This window comes from Alligator mississippiensis, chromosome 5 (genome assembly GCF_030867095.1).
Source record: "Alligator mississippiensis isolate rAllMis1 chromosome 5, rAllMis1, whole genome shotgun sequence".
In the NCBI taxonomy this organism is placed as follows: Eukaryota; Metazoa; Chordata; order Crocodylia; family Alligatoridae; genus Alligator; species Alligator mississippiensis.
The window spans coordinates 40,085,430-40,104,672 of NC_081828.1; the positions used below are offsets into that span (position 1 = coordinate 40,085,430).

The 19,243-nt window shown below is 58.4% G+C and overlaps 4 protein-coding genes across 13 annotated transcripts; 2 read left to right on the forward strand and 2 right to left on the reverse strand.

Annotated features, from left to right (window-relative positions):
- Positions 1-7: 7 nt before the first annotated feature.
- On the reverse strand, positions 8-5,944 carry PRRG2 (proline rich and Gla domain 2). Its single transcript, XM_006274879.4, has 7 exons — positions 5,355-5,944; positions 4,088-4,202; positions 3,669-3,832; positions 2,976-3,024; positions 2,718-2,844; positions 2,189-2,332; positions 8-665 (listed from the first exon to the last, which is right to left on the reverse strand). Exons 2-7 carry the CDS (start codon positions 4,188-4,190, stop codon positions 650-652), a joined length of 603 nt encoding a protein of 200 aa, XP_006274941.1. The 5' UTR covers positions 4,191-4,202; positions 5,355-5,944; the 3' UTR covers positions 8-649.
- Positions 5,945-6,081: 137 nt separating this feature from the next.
- Positions 6,082-10,322, forward strand: NOSIP (nitric oxide synthase interacting protein). Of its 3 annotated transcripts, none has more exons than XM_014608499.3 (9): positions 6,082-6,221; positions 6,798-6,933; positions 7,141-7,246; positions 7,695-7,776; positions 8,313-8,454; positions 8,785-8,891; positions 9,307-9,494; positions 9,747-9,855; positions 10,026-10,322. In XM_014608499.3, the coding sequence occupies exons 2-9, from the start codon at positions 6,864-6,866 to the stop codon at positions 10,095-10,097; spliced, it is 876 nt and encodes a 291-aa protein (XP_014463985.1). In that variant the 5' UTR covers positions 6,082-6,221; positions 6,798-6,863; the 3' UTR covers positions 10,098-10,322. The 3 variants fall into 3 exon arrangements, with proteins under 3 accessions (XP_014463985.1, XP_014463986.1, XP_014463987.1); XM_014608500.3 differs by having other exon boundaries at positions 6,082-6,210; XM_014608501.3 differs by having other exon boundaries at positions 6,218-6,250.
- Positions 10,323-15,330: 5,008 nt separating this feature from the next.
- On the reverse strand, positions 15,331-16,196 carry LOC106737945 (DNA-directed RNA polymerases I, II, and III subunit RPABC5). Its single transcript, XM_014599998.3, has 3 exons — positions 16,113-16,196; positions 15,929-16,024; positions 15,331-15,656 (listed from the first exon to the last, which is right to left on the reverse strand). Exons 2-3 carry the CDS (start codon positions 16,021-16,023, stop codon positions 15,548-15,550), a joined length of 204 nt encoding a protein of 67 aa, XP_014455484.1. The 5' UTR covers position 16,024; positions 16,113-16,196; the 3' UTR covers positions 15,331-15,547.
- LOC102575479 (tetraspanin-4) lies at positions 16,016-19,173 on the forward strand. 8 transcript variants are annotated; one of them, XM_019488469.2, is made up of 8 exons: positions 16,016-16,444; positions 16,829-16,906; positions 17,067-17,258; positions 17,408-17,482; positions 17,605-17,706; positions 17,818-17,946; positions 18,628-18,711; positions 18,824-19,173. In XM_019488469.2, exons 1-8 carry the CDS (start codon positions 16,016-16,018, stop codon positions 18,890-18,892), a joined length of 1,158 nt encoding a protein of 385 aa, XP_019344014.2. In that variant the 3' UTR covers positions 18,893-19,173. The 8 variants fall into 8 exon arrangements, with proteins under 8 accessions (XP_019344014.2, XP_019344012.2, XP_059584192.1 ...); XM_019488467.2 differs by having other exon boundaries at positions 16,016-16,384; XM_059728209.1 differs by lacking the exon at positions 18,628-18,711.
- The last annotated feature ends 70 nt before the right edge of the window (positions 19,174-19,243 follow it).

Consider the following 19,243-nt stretch of genomic DNA (forward strand, 5'->3'; position numbering starts at 1 on the left):
ACAGGGGTCTGGCAGGTTATTCACACTTTATTTCCATATAACCATTACAGGCAGGGGTGGCTCCTCCTCCCAGGAGCTGTGGGGTGGGAAATCGGGGAAGCCCCTGGGTAAAGGCCATTGGGGCTTGGGGGGGAGCTGGGTCGAGAGAGAGACAGACACATGGGAACAGACACGTTTGCACTCATCTCGACAGGTGTGCATGCTCTCACACCATGCACACACACCCACCCATGCCATTCTGCCTTGCACATTCACCCTTTGTGCACACAGCCACATGTACCTCAGTGGTATATCACATGCGCACCTCTATCACATACCCATTCCCTCTCACACACATGCCCCATCTTTTATATCTGCCCCCTCACCCACCAACTGACACGTTTACTCCGTTGCACACTCATCCACACATGCCTGGTAACAGGTTACACCTGCACACTCCCTTCTCACCCAATCCTCTGCCCCTACCACCTTGCACAATTGCCATGCCCCTTGCACACCCCCCACCATGTTACATACACATTGTTTGCCTCACACACTCATGTCTCGCATGCCCCCCAGTCACACACATGCTGGTCATGTTAAACACACACTTACATCTCTCGCACATGCTCTCCCCACCCCCATCATGCTGCAGGGGCTGTCAGTCTGATCAGCGGACAGAGTCCCTGGGGGAGGAAGGGAAATGGGGTCAGCTGGGGTAACAACCGCAGCCCCTCCCCAAACCCAGCAGCATCTCTTCTCTCCCTTGAGATTTCCCAGCAGGCCCCTGGCAGCCCAGGGGGAGGCAGGTACCCACTACAGCCTGGTGCCCCCTGCTGGATGGGGCAACATGGCAGGTGGCGGTGGGGACCCGCCCCCACAACCACCTTGTGTGACTAGGTAAAGGCCAAACACCCATCCTGTGCTGTGCCTCAGTTTCCACCTCCCCTACTTCTTGTTTGGCCCCTGCTGAGATTCAGGGGCTGTGCTGTGCCTGGCCCCTACCCCATGGCAGACGGGTGTTATAGGTTCTAGCCTGGTGCCCACTCACCCCCTGCTCTGGATCATGGACTTGTCATGATTCAGAGAAGTCCCCCCCCCCCCCTCCCCTCCCCCCAGACACACACACACTGGGAACTCTGGATGTGGCCGTTTCAGGTTGGATGGATGGATAGACTGGAGGGGGCAGGGAAATGGATCTCTCAGCCAGGGCTGGGCTCTATGGCAGGAGTTTCCATGTGGATGAACTGAGAGGAGGTCTGTCACTGGTGTCTGGGCTCTTCAAGGGGTGGGGGACATCAGGACATCATGTACCAGCTAAGGAAACTGAGGCACAGAGGAGCTAAGTCACAGCCCCAGGGAGTCCCGGCCTGGATCTGGGGGGTCCGAGGTGCCAGGCAAGTGCATGAATCATAGCGACACCCTTAGCTCTAGAACCTAGTACTGCAGGGGGAACCCTGGGTCAACTCCCCCTTGGCGTGAGCGGGAAAGGTCCCTTTATCTGCTTTAGCTTCTGTCCCCACTCCCCACACCAATATCTCCATGTAGTTAATGATATCTATCACCTCCTGGCCTCGAAACAAGGCTGCAGAGTGGGAAGGGGCATTGGTCGAGACACTGTTGGACTCAAGTGTCCAACACACAGTTGGAAGAAAAGTGGTCAATGTTAAGGAAGGCAGGGGAAATAAATGCTGGGGAATGGGGTCTGTAAGGGCATTTGGTTCCCCTCTGACCAGGATCTGAGCAGGGTCGGGGAACTCCCCCATGAGGCAGGGCACCGTGCAGCTGAGACCTGGGGGCTTTATGCTGCTAAGCGCTGCACAGTGGGGGAGGATCCCTACCCCTAGAGTTCCTGGGTTAAGTGAGATAACACACAAGCCTGAGCAACACTTTCAGGCAAGGAAACTGAGGCATGGAGGGACTTGCTAACAGCTCTTCTGGGGTGAGTGGTAGAACCTAGGCATCCTGGCTCCTATCCTCCTTGTTCTAACCCACAAAGATCACACTCCCCTTCCAGAGCCAGGATAGAACCCATGTGTCCTGGCTGCCAGTTCCAGACTATACATGTGTCCGCTTCCCCCCCCCCGCACACGTGTGCGCGCACGCACACATATACACACACACACACACGCACACTGGGGACCCCAGATGCAGCTGTGTTTCAGGATAGGAGCTGGCAATGGACGAACACACAGACAGACAGACCCACCTGTTATAGGGTGGCGGGGGTGCATCATAGGCCCCTGAAGCCTCCAGGGCCTCCTGGTAGGATGGCAGCCCAGGAGCATCTGGTGGTTTGGGGGTCTCTGGAAGGCGGCTCAGGGGCAGCTCAGGGTTCAGGGGCACCAGGATGCTGGGAGGGGGGAGAAGCAGGGGTTTAGGGGATGTCCCCTGACAACCATGGTCTGGGGGGCATTGCCCCCCGGGGAGACACTGCCCCCTGCTTCTACCCTCAACCTCAACCCCTCCCCCTACCAGCCCTGCTTGGGAAGAAGCATAATGAAACCCTCCCCTTTCCCTTGGGGGATCTGGGTGCCCCAGCCCCGACACCCCTCTCCCGAGCTGCTGTGGCCCACTCACTGCAGCATCCCCCCCTCCCACCCCTTTAATAAGCTGCTCCTCTGCTCCCTGGAGAGGAAGCCAGGCCTAGCACCCTCCCCAGGGATGCCCAGGGGCACTGCAGTCTGCCGGCCCATTTCCCCCCAAGAACTGTGCACCCTACCCCACTCCCAGGTTACCTGCGCTGCCTCCTGTCTTTATTCCGGTACCTGACCCAGTACATGAGGATAACAGCGAACAGGACGGTCAGCACCACAGCAGCCACTAGTGCAGCCACCAGGCCAGCCACATCCACACCGGCCGTGTCTGGGGGGGCAGAAAGGGGTGGAGGAGGAGGTAAGGGGCCTGGGTGGAGTGTAGAGGGAGGGGGAACCAGTTCCCACCCAAGCACAGGGTGGCTAAGGGGTATGGAGGTAGGGGCCATGTCCAGGACTCACCTGAGCTCCCGCCTCTGCCATTATAGGGGTAGGTCTCCCAGAAGGCTTTCTGCGAGGGCAGGAGAGGGGGAGTGAGCATGGCTGTTGGGGGCAGGTGCTCTGCTTCCCACATCTGCCACCTCCCTGCATTTAGGGCGCTGTGTCCCTGGACCCCCACTACCCTCCCAGAGCTGGGAGAAAACCCAGGCATCCAGGCTCCCAGCCCTCACTACCATACATCTGTCTCCTATGCTGAACTGGGAGAGAACCCCTGGAGTCCTGTCTCAGCTCTCCCTTCCTTTGGGCCTAGCTTCAAGGCCATCCAAGGGTGGGGAGAACTCCCTGCTGGCAGCAAGGCAACTCCATAGCAGCTCAGAGCCCTGGGACTGTCTGTGCTCAGAGACAAGATGCTGGGCTAGAGAAGGAGGGATACCTCAGCACTTCCTGCCCCCCACCCCAACATCCCCAGCCCTCCTGGCTATGTTCTATCCAAGTACTAGGACATGACATAGTCAGCTGTCCCAAGATCAGATGATGCCCCCCACCCAACTGCCTGTCACACATGGCTATGAAGGGAATTCACCTGCCCCTGGGATGGGCAGTGAACCCCAATGTTCAGGCACCAGGCTAGCTGGGCTCACTGAGGTGGATGGGGCAGTGTCCTGGCAGGTCCCTGCTGGCACCCCTTTCCTGCCAGATGCCCCTATACTCAGCTGTGAGGGCGTCATCCTCAAAGATCTCTCGGGCCTCCTCGTAGTTGCACACTTCTTCACGGCACTCGCGCTCCAGGTTTCCTGGTGTCACCAGCTCAAAGTCCCAGTGGTTGTAGTGCAGCCGGCGCCCCAGGAACCTGTGTGCCTGTCCTGCCTCCAGGAAAACTGTGCAACAGGGCCACAGAGTCAAGACACCTGGGTTCCACCCCGGCTCTCTCCTACTTTTGGGTAGGGAGTGGGGTTGATATAGGTTAGAGCAGGGGGCTGGGAGCCAAGACACCTGGGTTCTCTCTCCCAGCACTGGGTGGGGAGCGGGGCTCTCTTGAGAAGTCTGGGCACCCATCCCTTAAAGTGCCTGTAGGGAAGGACACCCCTCACCCCCATATCCACAACCCCCATTTACAGCTCCACTCCATGTACCTTGCTCTGATCCCTGCGTGGGAAGCTGGCGCCGCTGGGGAGAGCTGGCAAGGCCAGAGAGTTGCGGGAGGCCACCCAGGAGAAGAGCCAGGGCCCCCTGCATGGCCAGATGTACCTATAGGGAGTGGGTGGTAGTATCAGGGGATTGTGCTACCACATGCGACCCCAACACCCCTGAGCCAGAGCCCTAGTGCTCAGCCCCTGAAGAACCCCATGTACCTCCCTAACACCCCCAGGCCCCTGATCCCTCTCCACAATGAACTCCCCAAAACCCATGTGAATTCACATCCCCCCAGGTGGGGTCTCCCCTGCCTGCACCCCAAACATCACTACACTCCCTAGTAATAACCCCCATGTCACAGCCTGGGTGAGTGTCTGATTCCTGGGGTTATGATGAAGACTTCCCAGTAGGAGTTGGGGTGGAAGCCAGGACTCTTGGGTCTCCCCCCCCGCTTTGAGGAAGCCAGTGTCTAGTGTCACCCCCCTCCCCTGAACCCAAGGTGGCCTGGCACTGGACAGACTCAGGGCACAAGCACAAGGCTTCAGCAATAGCCAGGGATCAATGGGGCCCTGCCCAGGCCCTAGGGCTACCCCCATGCCTTGTTTGTGAGAGTGCCAGGGATGTAGGGGGCTGGGAGCTCAGATGCCTGGGTTCTTTCCCTGTTCCGGGAGGGGGCTGGTGGGTGAGAGCGGGGGAAGGGCTGGGAGCCAGGATGCCTGGCTTCTTTCCCAGTTTGGGCATGGGAGTAGGGGGGATCTGGTGGGTCAGAACGAGGGCTGGACACCTAGGGTCTGATGGGTTAGTGCAGGGGTTTGAAGCCAGAAGCCTAGGTACTTCCCCAGCTCAGGGAGGGGAGTGGCCTGGTGGGGGGGAAGCTGTGATCCTGGAAGCCTGGGTTCTCTCCTATGTCGGGGAGGCGCCATCAGGGCACCCGGAAGCCCCCCACAGATCCCAGCACAGAAGATCGTGGGGGCCCGGCCCTGGACCGACACCCCCGCCCCACGGCCGCGCGATCCCCTCCGCCTTCGCCCCGGGGGGTGGGCGTGCCTGACGTGCTCCGCGCTGCAGCCAGCGTTGCTTCCTGGTCGGGACCAGGAGTTTCGTTTTCCATTGCGGATCCCGGACACCAGGACACCTCCGCCAGCACCCGCCCCCGCGCCGGGCCCCTCCTGCCGCACCTGCCCTCGGGGCACGATCCCCCATGCTGCACTGGCCGCGGGTGGGGGCAAATAAAACGCGCCAATTCCAGAGTCGGGGCGGACTCACCTGCCCGAGAGGGGGCAACCGCTGGGAGGCGCTGTGTCCTTCCCTGCCCCAGCTCGTCCCGGTCTACCTGTGGGGGGCCCCGGTCCAGCTGTGGCCGGGGGGGGGGGCGGTCCAGGTGCCCCCCAAGGTGGGGGGTAAGTCCACACCCGCACGCTCCGGAGCTCCCTCTCTTCTCCCCCCTCCAGAGGCTGGTGCGTCCCGAGCGCCCGCACTCTCGGGCTCTCCCGGGCAGGTGAGGGCGGGGGAGGGGCCAAAGGTCACATGGTGGAGGAGGGGCAGATGAGTGCGTGCCTTGGGGGGGGGGCGTTGTGGGACGGAGCTGGGGCAGCGACCCCCCCCCCTCCCAATTGGTAGTATAGAGGGACCCAGGGCCCCCCCCACCCGCGTCTGCCGGCCTGGGGACACCCCACATCGGGGCCCCAACAGCCTCCACGGAACGAGGGGCATTAGGAAGAAACGCGGGTGGAAGCCTGGGTTCTGTGCGGGATCTGCAAGCGCGGGGGGGGGGGGGCATGGCTGCGAGCCCCGGGTTCCCGCCCAGTGCTGGGAGCTGAGAGCCAAGAGTCCGGACGCCTAGCTTCCGCGCTGGCTCTGGGAGGGGTTTGGGGTCTGAGGCGGGATGCTGGGAGGGGTCGGGAGGCTGGGTTCAACCTCAGCTCTGGGCGGGGCCTCGGCTCCACGCAAACGCCGGCGCGAGAGGACGCCAGCTTCGCGTCCGCCACGGCGGAATCGTGGCGACGCGGAACCCGTGGGCCGCGCTCCCTGTTTCCTCTGTCGGATTTATTTTCCTGAGGGCCTCGCTCGGGGCGGGGGAGGTACGGGACACTTCCGGCTGTTGCCATTTCCGGTTGGCAGGGTAGGTGGCAGGTGAGGCAAAGGCCGGAGCGTTGTGAGGGGTGTGTAGCTGGAAAACCTTCCCCCACTTCGCCGTCGCCCTGACCTCAGGGGCGGGGAGCTCGGACACCTGGGTTCTCTTCCAGCTGTGGAGGGGGCGTGGCGTGGGGAGCCCGGACGCCTGGGTTCTTCCCAGCCTGGGGGCTGGGATTCTCCTTTACACTGGAGGTGCACAAACTCCGTTGCCCACCTTATGCTGGGGATATACAATAGGGCTCTGGATTGGGGGGCCCTCACAACTGGTGTTCCTCTGGCCCCCTCCTCTGTCTTGGCCCTTGGGGTGGAAGTAAAGGGTGCCCTGCCCGCCCCGGCCCATCACTTTGGGTCTCCTTCCCCTGGGTTGCCCCTGCCCACCTCCTGCGGGAGGGGAGCAGAGGGTCATAAGTCGCATCTAGGTGGTAGAGAAAGACTTGAGGCATAGCCAGACCTTAGGGGATCAGCCTCCCTAGGAGTGTTGAGGTGGTCTGTGCTTGGTCACATCCCCTGGGTGGGACAGGACTGCAGATCTGGGTTGGGACCCCCCTTACCTGAGAGGTTTAACCCCCCCAGGGCCCTGGATCTGGGATCAACACTGCATCCCTCTGCGTTTCTTTCCCTCGGGGACTCTGAGTGAGGATGACCCGCCATGGCAAGAATTGCACCGCAGGGGCTGTTTACACCTACCATGAGAAAAAGAAGGACACAGGTGAGCCTGTGGGGCAGTTGGGAGGCTACGGTTTGGGTGTGCGAGGCACTGGCGAGGCTTGCTGGGAGGAAGAGGACTGTGGGGCAGGGGTGAGGGGCAGTGTCAAGGCTGGGGGAGGTGGGGAGAAAGCAGTGTCACCCCTCTTCCCTTCCATTTTCTCATCGCCCCCCCCTTCCCCCCCTTTCTTCTGACCCTTTCCTTTGGTAGCTGCCTCCGGTTACGGTACCCAGAATGTGCGGCTGAGCCGAGATGCCATCAAGGATTTTGACTGCTGCTGCCTCTCACTGCAGCCTTGCAAAGACCCTGTGGTCACGTAGGTATCTGGAGAAAGGAGATTTGGGAGGTGCGGGAGAGCAGAGATGGCCATGGCCTGGGCCTTAGCAGAGGTATAAAAGTGGAGAGGATCACCCAGGTGCCAGCAGCCATGCCTTGTGGGGATTTCATCTTACCTGGCATCTCTTCTCTGCTCAGTTTCACTGACACCAGTCCTTTGAGGTTGGTGGTATCCAGGGGTATATTTCCCCTTGAAGCTCCAACTCTTGGAGTCACACAAAAGAGCAAGAGAGAGGGCAGAACTCTTGCTGCTTCCTTATTGCCTTTAGACAGCAGGAGGCTGAGCTGCTCTGGGGCAGGCCAGAGGTGCTGGGTCTCCAGCTGGCAGGTTCCCCCTGAAATGGAGAGGGTGTCTCCAGCTGACACATGGGAGTGCAGAGAGGTTGGCATCTCGATCTCCCTCTACCCATGTCATCTCACTCTTTTAGCCCTGACGGGTACCTTTACGAGAAGGAGGTCATCCTGGAGTATATCCTGCACCAGAAGAAGGAGATTGCCCGACAGATAAAGGTGAAGGGGCTGGGAAGGCCTTGCTTTTGGGAACAGAGGTGCAGACATGGGAGGTGAGGACTGCAGGGTGGAAGTGAGGAGCACTGACAGGACTGGGGGTGGAAGCGGCAGTGGGTCAGGAGCGAGGAGCACTGGCAGGGCTAGGGGATGTAGGTCAGAACTGTGGGACCTAGCACAGCTGGCTATTACTTGGGAATGAGGGGCACTGGCAGAACTGGGGAGTTCAGGGCTTTGGGGTGGAGGGCTAGGGGGCTGGGGGTTGGGTTGTGAGGGGCACCATGGAGCAGGCTGGATTTTCCTAGTTCCTCCTATGGCCCTGTGGGGAAACACCCCTTGAGGAGGGGTCCAGTCCCGATGGAGTGAGCAGCTGGGTCTGCTGTAGTCCCCAAAGTCTACAATGAAGGACCTGGACACCACAAGTTCAAGACCTGGCACTGATTGTAGGGAGGGGGTGGGTCTGGGGAGCAGGTCTGGGCAGGGTTCCCTCTAGCCAGGCCCCTCACTATCTGAGGGGTTCCCTCCCACTGGTTTCCCAGGCCTATGAGAAGCAGAAAAATGAGAAGAGAACAGAGCTGGAGGAGCTGAGCCGGGCGGCTGAAGAGTCCAAGGTGAGGGGCTTCCTAGACAAGGAGATGAGCATCATCAGCAAGCCGCTTAACCCCTTTGAGCGCAAAGCAGGTGAGCTGGGGCAGGAGTTAGGGGCACAGGCAGGGGTGCGGGTGGGGCAGCAGTGTGAGGGTTGGGAGTGAGGGGTACTAGGGGGTGGGGGGGTTTGCAGGGCAGGATTGAGGGACACTGGGCAGGGCGGGGGGCAAGGGACTGAGTCAGGAGTGAGAGGAATCAGCAGGTTTGGGGGGAAGCAGGGGACTGCAGATTGGGAGTGAGGGGTACCAGTAAGGCTGCAGGGGGATGTGGGTCAGGAGTGAGGGGCACTGGCAGGGGTGGTGGGGCCAGGCCAGGGGACCAGGGGACCTTGGATCAGGAGTGAGTGACTGTGGTGAATTTCAGGGGATGCCCAGCCTGGCACCAGCAGCAAGGACAAGGACAAGAAGCTTCCCAGTTTCTGGATCCCTTCACTGACGCCTGAAGCAAAGGCCAGTGTCCTGTGCAAACCAGTGAGTGTTGTAGAGACCACCGCTTCTGTCTGCCCTGAGACCCTGCTTCCCCAGTTCTTCCCCTCCCCCAGCATCTTAGCCCCCACCTTCCCAGTCCATGTTCCTCCCAGCCATCTAGCAACTCCCCCACCTCCCTACAGGGCCCTAGCCTAAGCAGCTGGGAGTAGGGCTGGCTTCTGCCCCCCACTCTATATTGCCCCCCACCCCTTCCTGAGGTAGGGTGCACTCATAAACCACTGTCCACCCATGTGGGGGAATGAATCATGGGAAATCTGGAATGGTACTGAGGTTTGCTGTTCTAGAGCCTGGAACAGGTGTCCTGGCTCCCACCCTTCCCCCAGATTCCACTCCCATACCAGAGTTGGGAGAGAATCCAGATGTCCAGACCCACTCCAACTCCAGCTGCCCCCTGCAGGACAAATGCGTGTACTGCCCCATGAGTGGGAAGCCCCTTAAGATGAAGGACCTGACACCCGTGTGCTTCACCCCTGCTGACCCCTCTGTGGACCGGGTGGGGCTGATCAACCGGCAGGACCGCTACATCTGTGCTGTCACCCATGATATGCTGGGCAACTCGGTGCCCTGTGCTGTGCTCCGCCCTTCGTGAGTCTGGGGCTGCAGGTTGGGAGTGAGGGGTGCTGATGGGGCCAGAGGGGCTGTGGAAGAGAGGGCGCAGGGGGCTGCAGGTCAGGAGTGAGGGGCACTGGCAGGGCTGTTGTGGGGGCAGGGTATTGCAGGTTGGGAGTGAGGGGCACCAGCAATCCTGGGTAGAAGGCTGAGGGTGGATAGCTTCTGCAATACTGGTGGAGGGCATGGGGCACTGGCCTCCAAGTCCTGACCCCTCCCCTTGGGCAGGGGCGCGGTGGTGACTCTGGACTGTGTGGAGCGTCTCATTCGTAAGGACATGGTGGACCCCCTTAATGAGGAGAAGCTGTGTGAGGATGACATCATTGTGCTGCAGCGGGTGAGTGGGAGTGAGGTTTGCCTGTGGTTGTCCTGCCTCTCCCCACCTCTAGGGGCACCTCTGGCTGCTCCTACCATCAGGAACTGGCCTGAGCCAGTCTGAGCGTGTGAGAAGGACTGAGGGGTGTATCCATGTCTTCTGACCCCTGCCCTGTCCTTTCTCACTTCCAGGGTGGCACCGGCTTTGCAGGATCTGGGGTACGTCTGGAAGCCAAGAAGTCCCGCCCTGTCATGCAGGCTTAGCCCCACCCCTTCCTCCTTGGGGGTGAGGCCTATGCACCTTTCAAAGCCATGGGGGTGGGGGATGCCATTGATCTGGGTGCTTTCCTCAGGTCAGGTAAACGGTGGCAGGTGGGGATGAGGCCTTCCTAGTGCTGTGGGCAGGAAGGAAGCAGAAAGAGGCAATCTCAGACCTCTGCTCACTGTCACTTTTGTATCGTAGCTGTAAATAAAGACACTTTGTGTGTGTGTGTGTGTGTGTGTGTGTGGTGGGGGGGTGGCTGGTTGTCATGGGGTGGGGTCTTCATCTTCTGGGATGGGGGCTCAGAGGTGGGAACTTCTGTGGCACCGCAGGCAGTGCCAGGGGTAGAGATGCATAGGGGAGAGCTGGAGCCCTACCCATCTGGGCTGGACTCCAGATGGGTGTGGGTATAGGGCTGGGGTGAGCACACTCCCCCAGTTCAATAGCACCTAGGTTTCCTCCAGTGTCAGCTCCCCTAAGGGCACTCCTACCCTTTTGCCCTGTGCCCCTCCAAGCACATTGCCATGGTCTGACACCTCCACTGCTGTGGAATATGGGGTGGGCACTGCATCAGGGGCTACAAGTCCTGGGAGGCTAAGGGGTCCTAACCCTGCCTTCTGCTATATTAGTGCTTCCACCTTTGCTTGTCCCTTCATTCCTCCAAGTCAGGGGTCCAGCTGGGTTGCTAAAGCCTATGTTCCATAAGCCTGTCTGGATTGGTATGAACTCTGCCATCATCTTTTACCTCAGCCTGGTAGCAGTAGCTCTTTACCCCAAATCTATACCAGGCCATTGTCTTGCCCTCCATTGCTGGTACCACATGAGCATTTCTTCCCCTTCTCTGGAACTGTCCCAGTGCTCCCAGACGTAAAAGCTTCAGCATACCAGAAAAGCTCTGTCCTGCCGTCGGCCACCTCTTTAAAAACTCTTGGATGTAAGGCACCTGGACTTGCTGGAATCAGATTGACATCCTCTGGAAACACTAGTGGATCAGGAAGCCTTTTACTGGCATTCTACCCCATGCCAAGAGCTTCTGGCATCTCCTTTGAAGTACTCAAGGGCTGTCCCCTTTCTGTTGACAACCCACCATTCTCTGTTGGGTAGTGCCTCAGCTCTGCTGCTAAAGGTAGGGTCACAGGAGACTTGGAGAAGCTTCAGAAGAGCCAGTGACTGCTTATGTTTTAATTGTGCATTGTCTTTTTCAACTAGGGAGCTTATGGGGTAGGGTCATCCCTCAGCCTGTATCCACAACAGAGCCCCCAGTTTTCAGCTGTGGGTCATCCAAGTGGTGCTAGGGTTAAAGTTGCAGTAGTTTTGCTGTATTTGTATTGCTCCCAGCTTGTCCACAGCTGTTGAACCTAACAGCTGTTGCCCATTTGAAAGGGGCTTCAACTACAGATGTGCCCATCCCATAAGATCCCTTTTATCTCCTAAAAACACTGTATTTCCTGACATAAAAACACACACCTCCCCACCCAAGAAGAAACAGCTGCTGGAAATTGGAGTGCACGTTATATGTGAGAAATACAGTAAGAACAGTTTCTGCCACTTAAATCAGAAGTAACAGCATGTAAGTCTTGCTGGTGCCAGGCACGTTACTACAGGGAAAGACCTTTGTTTTGCTATTCAAAGTGAAGGAGGTACACATGTTCAAATGAAAGCTGGATAAGAACCAGCTATGGAGTTGTTAGATGTTTTCAAGCATTAACTTGATAGCTGGTTGGCTCTTTTAGAGCTGGATAGTCCTTTTTATGGTGTGATAATTACTTTACACATGTGGCTGGTCTAAATTTGTTGCACGAGTCACCAGTTAATTATGTAATATATGTAGCAGGGGCCTCATTCTGGGGTGCACTGCATAAAAGATATGGTACCCAACCTCCTCATTGTCTTCAATTTTCCCAGACAGAGTTAAGCCCCTGTGGCCTTTAGCTTCTCTTTTCCATTTCCTACAGTCCTCTGCTTCTGCTGTCTGGGCAGGGCTTATCTTTTCCCGATTCATAGATGTTAGGGTCGGAAGGGACCTCAATAGATCATCAAGTCCGACCCCCTGCATAAGCAGGAAAGAGTGCTGGGTCTAGATGACCCCAGCTAGGTACTCGTCTAACCTCCTCTTGAAGACCCCCAGGGTAGGAGAGAGCACCACCTCCCTTGGGAGCCCGTTCCAGACCTTGGCCACTCGAACTGTGAAGAAGTTCTTCCTTATGTCCAGTCTAAATCTGCTCTCTACTAGCTTGTGGCCATTGTTTCTTGTAACCCCCGGGGGCGCCTTGGTGAATAAATCCCCACCAATTCCCTTCTGTGCCCCCGTGATGAACTTATAGGCAGCTACAAGGTCGCCTCTCAACCTTCTCTTGTGGAGGCTGAAAAGGTCCAGTTTCTCTAGTCTCTCCTCGTTTCTCGCCTTGCCTTTTCAGCTGAGTTGTTTTTTGATCCTTCCCTGCCTACACAGCTTGTAGCCAACAGCATTTTTTTGGCCAGCCAGTGACATTTTTAGCTTATTGCATATTTTCCCACTAAATATCTCCCAAGTTTCTGTTCTTAAGGACATTGGCCCTTTATAAGTCTGTAATTGCAGCCAGTCCTGTGTGGGATAGTCAATGATACTCATGACCAAGTTGTGAGGCCTCAAAACAGAGCAGATAAAGAACAGGAATAAAACTAGGGCTAGAAGGCAGGAATCTGGGCTCTCTGCTACAATCCACCAGACTCCAGTTTCCTGAGTTTGGAGAGAACCCCAGGTATCCTGGCTCCCAGCCCACTCTGTTCTAACCTGCCAGATCCCACTTTCCTCCCTGAGCTGGGAGAGAACCCAGGTGTCCTAGTTCTCAGTTACCCTGCCCTAGCCATGACCCGTTGAGCCATGTTTGTCCTCCTTCCCTTTTGAACTTCCAGCCAGGGAGAGGTCTCCAGCCCTGGTCTGCCCCAGCACCTCACCACTCTCCTGATTAGGTTCTTCCTCCATCACTCACCTGAATGTCCTTGGTGATATTTCAGCCTGATGTTTCTTGGCCTGGACCCAGAGACCTGGTTGTGCCCCACCCACCCCGGTGTTCTAGATCCCCATCTATGGGCTCCATACGCTGGTTCTCAATTGACTCCTGCCTCTGGGTTGGGGGTCCTAGGTCTCTCTGTTTGTGGCCACAACAGGGTGCTCATGGTTTAGACCCCTACTACCACTCATTGGCTCTGCCACCCCCCAGTTCATCCCCTTGGTGCGCTTCTGGGCCCAGCTGCTCTAAAAAGGTCCTTCAGCCAGTCCCTAGGCTGCACATGATACTTTTAAGGGGGAGGGACTTACTGCTGATTGTTCTTAGCAGTGCCAAGGGTGGTTTAGAACCAAATCTAGAACCCACATGCATAAGAACAGCCACTTACTGGGTCACATAGTTCCATCTTGCCTAGTCTCATGTCACACAGACAGAGAGCACACAGAACAGGGCATGACCAGGGTTTTTCCCCACTGTTCTTCTCTCACTCACAGCTTCCAGCATTTAAGGTCCAGGAAGTGCTGATTCCAAGGCCATGCCCCACACTCCTGTGCTCAATAGCTACTGATGCCCCTTTCCTCCAACCCTGTTTTGAGTTTGGCTGAGCTGTCAGCTTCCAGAGTAGCTGGTGGCAAGGACTTCCACACTTGAATCACATGCTGGGTGGAAGAGTGCTTCTTTTTGTTACTTTTAAACTTATGACCTACTGGTTACATGTTGCGACCCCCTAGTTCTTGTCTTGCAAGACAGTAAACAGTAAATCCCTATCGACTTTCACTTTAGCATTTTGTAAACCCTTATGTCCCTCCTTAAGTGTCTCTTTTCTAACTTGACTAGGCCTGGCCTCTTAATTTTCTTCTCCAATAGAAGCCTCTCTATACCCCTGATCATCCTTGTTGCCTTTCTCTGGACCTTATCTAGTTCTAGATCCTTTCTGAGGTGCAGGGACCAGAACTGGATTCAAGGTGTGGCTGCACTATGGATTTATGGAAGGGTATCACGGTACTTTTCCCTTTTGTTCACAATTCCTTTCTTTGTAATCCTGAACATTTTGTTTACTTTTTTGATGGCTGCTGAGCATGGAGCTGGTGCATTTAGCCTACATCTAGATCTCTTCCTGTGTGGTGACAACTAAGGTAGAGCCCCTCATAGTGTAGGCTAGAGTTTGGATTATTTTTGCCCATATGCATCACTTTAAACTTAATCTACATTGAAAATCACTTGCCATTGAGGTGCACAGTGGCTCAATAGGTCCAGATCCTTCTGGAGTTCTCCATCTTGATCTTCACCACTCTGACTTATACCAGTTTGTACACCACCTGCCTGCTCCAGGTCTATGATCTGGTTCTAGGTCACTGGTGCCCATTTTGGGAGTGCTGGACCCTCCCAATTTCTCCACCCACAGCCATAATGAGCTGTCCATGGCCTAGACCCTCCATATAGCACAGTGGCTCTGCCCACTCCATCTTCCCCCTATTTGCTACTGGGTGCTTAGAACAATGCCTACCTGGTCTTTAAATTTACCCCAGCTGCTTCTGGGAAGGACCTGCCTAGCACCAGGGCCTTGGTTTTACCCTGGGGTGGGAGCAAAATACCTGCTAGTGGGGACAGGAGGAATTTCCCCTTCAGGTGAGATTGGGCTGGGCTGGGCTGGGCGGGACGGGGTCCTTTCCCCCCATCTTAAAAACAACTGAGATTTTCTCCCCCCCCACCACCCAGTTCCTAGCTAAGGCAGGACCCAAGCCCTTGGCAGTTGCCCATGGATTCCTGCCCCCTTCCTCAGGGACATGGGGGCGGAGTTGGGGAGGGCTGTGCCAGGTGGGAGGGTTTGGGATGTGCACAGGGAAGTGTGGGGTTTCATGGCACTTGGCCTTGCTGTTCCTAAACCTTCCCCCCTGCAAGCTACCTTGTTAGGGGCCCCTACCCTATGCCAGGGCATCTGAGCACCCAGGATTATTTTCTCCCATGGGGGAAACCCCTGCCATCCTGTACACAGCCTCGCAGGGGGCAGCAGAACAGGAGTGGTGGGAGAGATTTTATGGAGCTCAGCTTGGGGGTAGGACCTAATCCTGGGGTGAGGGCTATACAGGAGGGAGGTAGGGGGAAGCAAGATAAGGGGTATGAGCCAGGACTCCTGGGTTCTCTCCCAGCTCTGGGGGTAGGGCTCTGGGAGTGGTGAGCACATCGGGACCATGGGCATCTTCACTGCCTGGGGGGGCAACAAAATAAGGAGGTACACCCAGGCCAGGGTCTTGCTCTTGATTTATTACATACAAGTATGACCCCCTCTTTGCTTTTGGGGGCCCCCCTGTGCTGGGGGCAAAGTGGGGGGCAGGCTAAGTGTCCCAGGGGTCCTTCCCAAAGCCCATCCCAGGCTAAAGCATCATCAGGTCTAATAAAAGTGCAGGCAGCAGTAGCTAGGGGTAAGGGGCCACCTACCACCTCCCCATAGCCAGGCCCCACTATTTCTCTAGAGGAGCATAGTTCAGCAGCTTCTCAATGAGATCCACATGCGACAGGAGCATCCGGCGGCAGCAGTAGCGTTTCAGACCCAGGGCATCCAGCGCATCACTGTGGAGGAAACAGAGATGGAGTTGGGGTGGGGGGGTCCAATGCCCCTGCAAGGGGAACAGGGATACAGCCCCCACCCAAGGGCTGTAGAAGGGAGGGGGTCAGCAAGAGGGGCTGAGGCCAGGATAGAGGGCTGGGAATCAAGAGCAGGGGGTCACTCCGGCCCATGGCTAGGCTGGGCCGGGCTACCCGTCAGGAGCAGGGGGGAGGGGGGAAATGGGGGGGGCACAATGGAGTGCGGGGCAAGAGGGGCCGGGGAAAAGGGAGCTTACCCCTCCGTGTACTCGGCCTGCAGCAGGCCCAGGTAGGCCTCCCACTTGTTCCCTACCACCTTGCCGCATGTGAAGCACCGCACCGGGATGATCATCCTGCGGGTAGGACAGGCGGAGTTGGGACCGCGGGACAGCAATATCTCCCGAGCCGGCGGCTTCGCACCCACCTGCGCCCCACACCCACCTGTTTATGCAGCGCAGCTGGCGGGGGCGGGGCCTGGGGCACTGGGCTGCCCCGTTGTCTTGCGGGCGGGACCCCGGGCTGGGGATTCAGGGGGCAGGCAGTGGATGAGCAATGGGAGAACCCCATTGCCTCGCCCCTTCCCATCTCCAGTCCCGCCCCCAGCCGAGGCCCCGCCCCCGCATTCCATCGCGGACCCCGCCCCCGCCCCGTTTCCCGCTCCCCCCACCCCGCCCGCTCCCATCCGGACCCCTGCGCTCCCTGCCCGAGCCCAGGTGAGGGGCAGCGCGGAGCTGGAGTCTGTCCCAGCGCCGTCTGTCCGCCCAGAAGTCAGGGCAAGTTTGGGCGGGGCGGCAGGGTGGGGTGAAGGCTGGGGCGGGGGCACCATGGGGGCGCCTGGGCCTCTTCTGCGCTGCCGCAGCTCTTCGGAGAAGGCTGAAGTGGCCCGGCTGCTGACCCCGGGAACTCCCCCCCGACTCAGCGCCCCCCCCCCCCGAGCCCTGTCTGGGGTCACAGCCGAATGCACCCCAGGTTCAGGGGGCTGCGGGTCAGGAGTGAGGGGCACCAGCAGGGCTGTGGGGTGAAGTGGGCTGTGGGTCAGGGACTGAGGTGCACCATTACTCCCCCAGGTATGGCTGGGGTCTCCCCCACTGGTGCTCCCCCCAAGGGCTGCCATAAGCACTCCCCCACCTCAGCCCCTGCATCCCCATGCCCCGCAGGTCCAGGTCATGGCTCTGAGCCAGCGCTGTCTGCTGTACCTCAAAGTCCAGCTCTTCATCTTCAACCTCATCTTCTGGGTGAGCGGGAGCTGCAGGCTTCTCCCAACAGTGCCCTGGTGGCAGGGGTTGGCAACATCCCCGGGGGTGCTATGGGGGAGACCTAGCTGGGTGTGTGTGCAGGGGAGTGGTACTGGGCTGGGGTCCTGGTGGGCACTGACCTTGCTATGCCCCCGCCCAGCTGGGGGGCTGTGGGGCGCTGGGCGTGGGGGTCTGGCTGTCTCTGTCCCAGGGGCGGTTCTCGGCGCTGTCACTGTCCTTCCCGTCCCTGGGCATTGCGGGGCTCTTCCTGGCTGCCGGCGCTGTGGTCATGGCTGTGGGCTTTGTGGGCTGCCTGGGAGCCAGCACTGAGCACCGTTGCCTTCTGCTCACGGTATGAGGCGGGGGCTGCCCTGGGATGGGGTGGGTCATGGGAGCATCCCCTGCTGGGGTGCATGATGTCCTATAGGGGTGAGGTTGGGGGGCCAGCTGGGACCCTGTCTGTCTCAGAGGGTCTGTTCTGTCTGGCTTTCCTCTCCTCAGTTCTTTGTGATTCTGGCTGCCATTGTCCTGTTGGAGCTGGGGGGCTTCGTGGTTTTCTATGCTTGCCGGGACAAGGTAAGGGCCCCCACTGCACCCCCTCCAGACCCCTGCCCCAAAGTCTCCACCTTCACAAGCCCCTTTCTCCTGACCCACCACAGCCCCCCATTCAGGGCCTCCACACACCCCCCATCTCTCAGTTCGACAGATATGCCCAGGATGACCTGAAATCAGGGCTGAGGCGCTATGGGACCCCTGGAGACCCTGCGCTCACCCAGGCCTGGGACACAGTTCAGACGGAGGTGAGACTCCCCCCTACCCCAGCCAGTGCCTGCTCCACAGTGCCCCTGCTGGGGCTGTCACTGTGGGGTGGGGGGTTCTCCCTCCCACTCCTTTAATGCCCACCCCCCCAGTTCCGGTGTTGCGGGGTGCAGAACTTCACCGACTGGTTCGAGATCCAGAATGCCACGGCCCTGCCTGAGTCCTGCTGCCTGGAACATGGCACACCCTGCCACAGCCCCACAGCCACCTGGTGGAAGGAGGTCAGACCCCATAGGGGGCATGTGGCTTCGTCAGGCCTGGGCTGGGCAAGGTGGTTTGTGCCCCCAGAAACGGCCTGGGGCAAGGAGCTGGGTGGGGCCGGGGGTCCTGTAGGATGAGATCACACAGAGATTGGGGGGGGGGGGGGGGCTGCAGCATGAAACCACATTGGGGTAGTTCATATCGAGTGGGGCAGGGGGGCTGCAGCATGAGATCTCATGCTACAGCCCCCCTCTCCCAATATGGACTACTCCAAAGTAATCTCACTGAGGTAGTCTATATTGGGGTAGTCCATATGGGGGGGCCTGTAGCACAAGATCATTTTGGGGTAGTTCATATGGGGGGGTGCTGTAGCATGAGATCACACTGAGGTAATCCATATTGTGGGAAGCTGTGGCATGAGATCATATAGGGGTACATATGCGGGGGCGTGTAGTATGAGGTCTCTCTGGTAGCCTATGGGGGGGAGGGGTGTTGTAGCATGTGATCACACTGAGATAGTCCAAATGGGGGCTGTGTGTGTATGTGGGGGGAGGAGGTACTGTTGAGGTAAGGCCCTGCAAATAACAGGCCCTATAACCACAGCAAAGCCTGGTGGGAGCGAGCAGACTATTGCTTTGGTAACACCCTATAGGGGGTGGGATGTATCACCATAGTAACTACTTCTCCCCCTCCACCCCCAGCCTTGCTATGAGAAGGTGAAGCGCTGGGTGGGTGAAAACATCTGGGCCATGGGCATCTTCGCTGCCTGCATCGGGGTTGTCCAGGTGAGGGGAGGGGGAGACACCAGATGGGTGTGGAAGAGGAGGCAGTAGAGGCATGTAATGGGGCAGGGGCTGAGCTGGCTTCTTCCCCCCCATCCTTCATCTTGTCCCCCAGGTCCTTGGCCTCATCTCCTCCATGCTGATGTACTGCCAGGTGCTGCAGGCAGAGAAGCACTATGAATGAGGGACTGCTGCCTCCACCCCCAACCTCCCCTTGGGGGGGGGCGCAGGTATTACAGGTGTCCTCAGAGCCCCCCAAAGCCATAAAGAGACCTGCTCCCCCCCTTGTAGAGACTGGGGGGGGGTTTGCACCAGCCTGGGGGTCCCCCATGTACTGCCCCAGCCCCCACCACACCTCTTGGCAAAATCCAAGGTTAAGGGCACAGCTTTCCTTACACCCCCCCCCAGCTCTTCCTGTACAGCCCCCTGTCCCACCCCAGGTTCTAATAAACTGTCCCCCCAGTGGCTGTGCCTGACTCTGGCTGTAGTGGCATGGGGGGCAGGTGTGTGACTGGTACCCAGGGGAGGTTGGGGG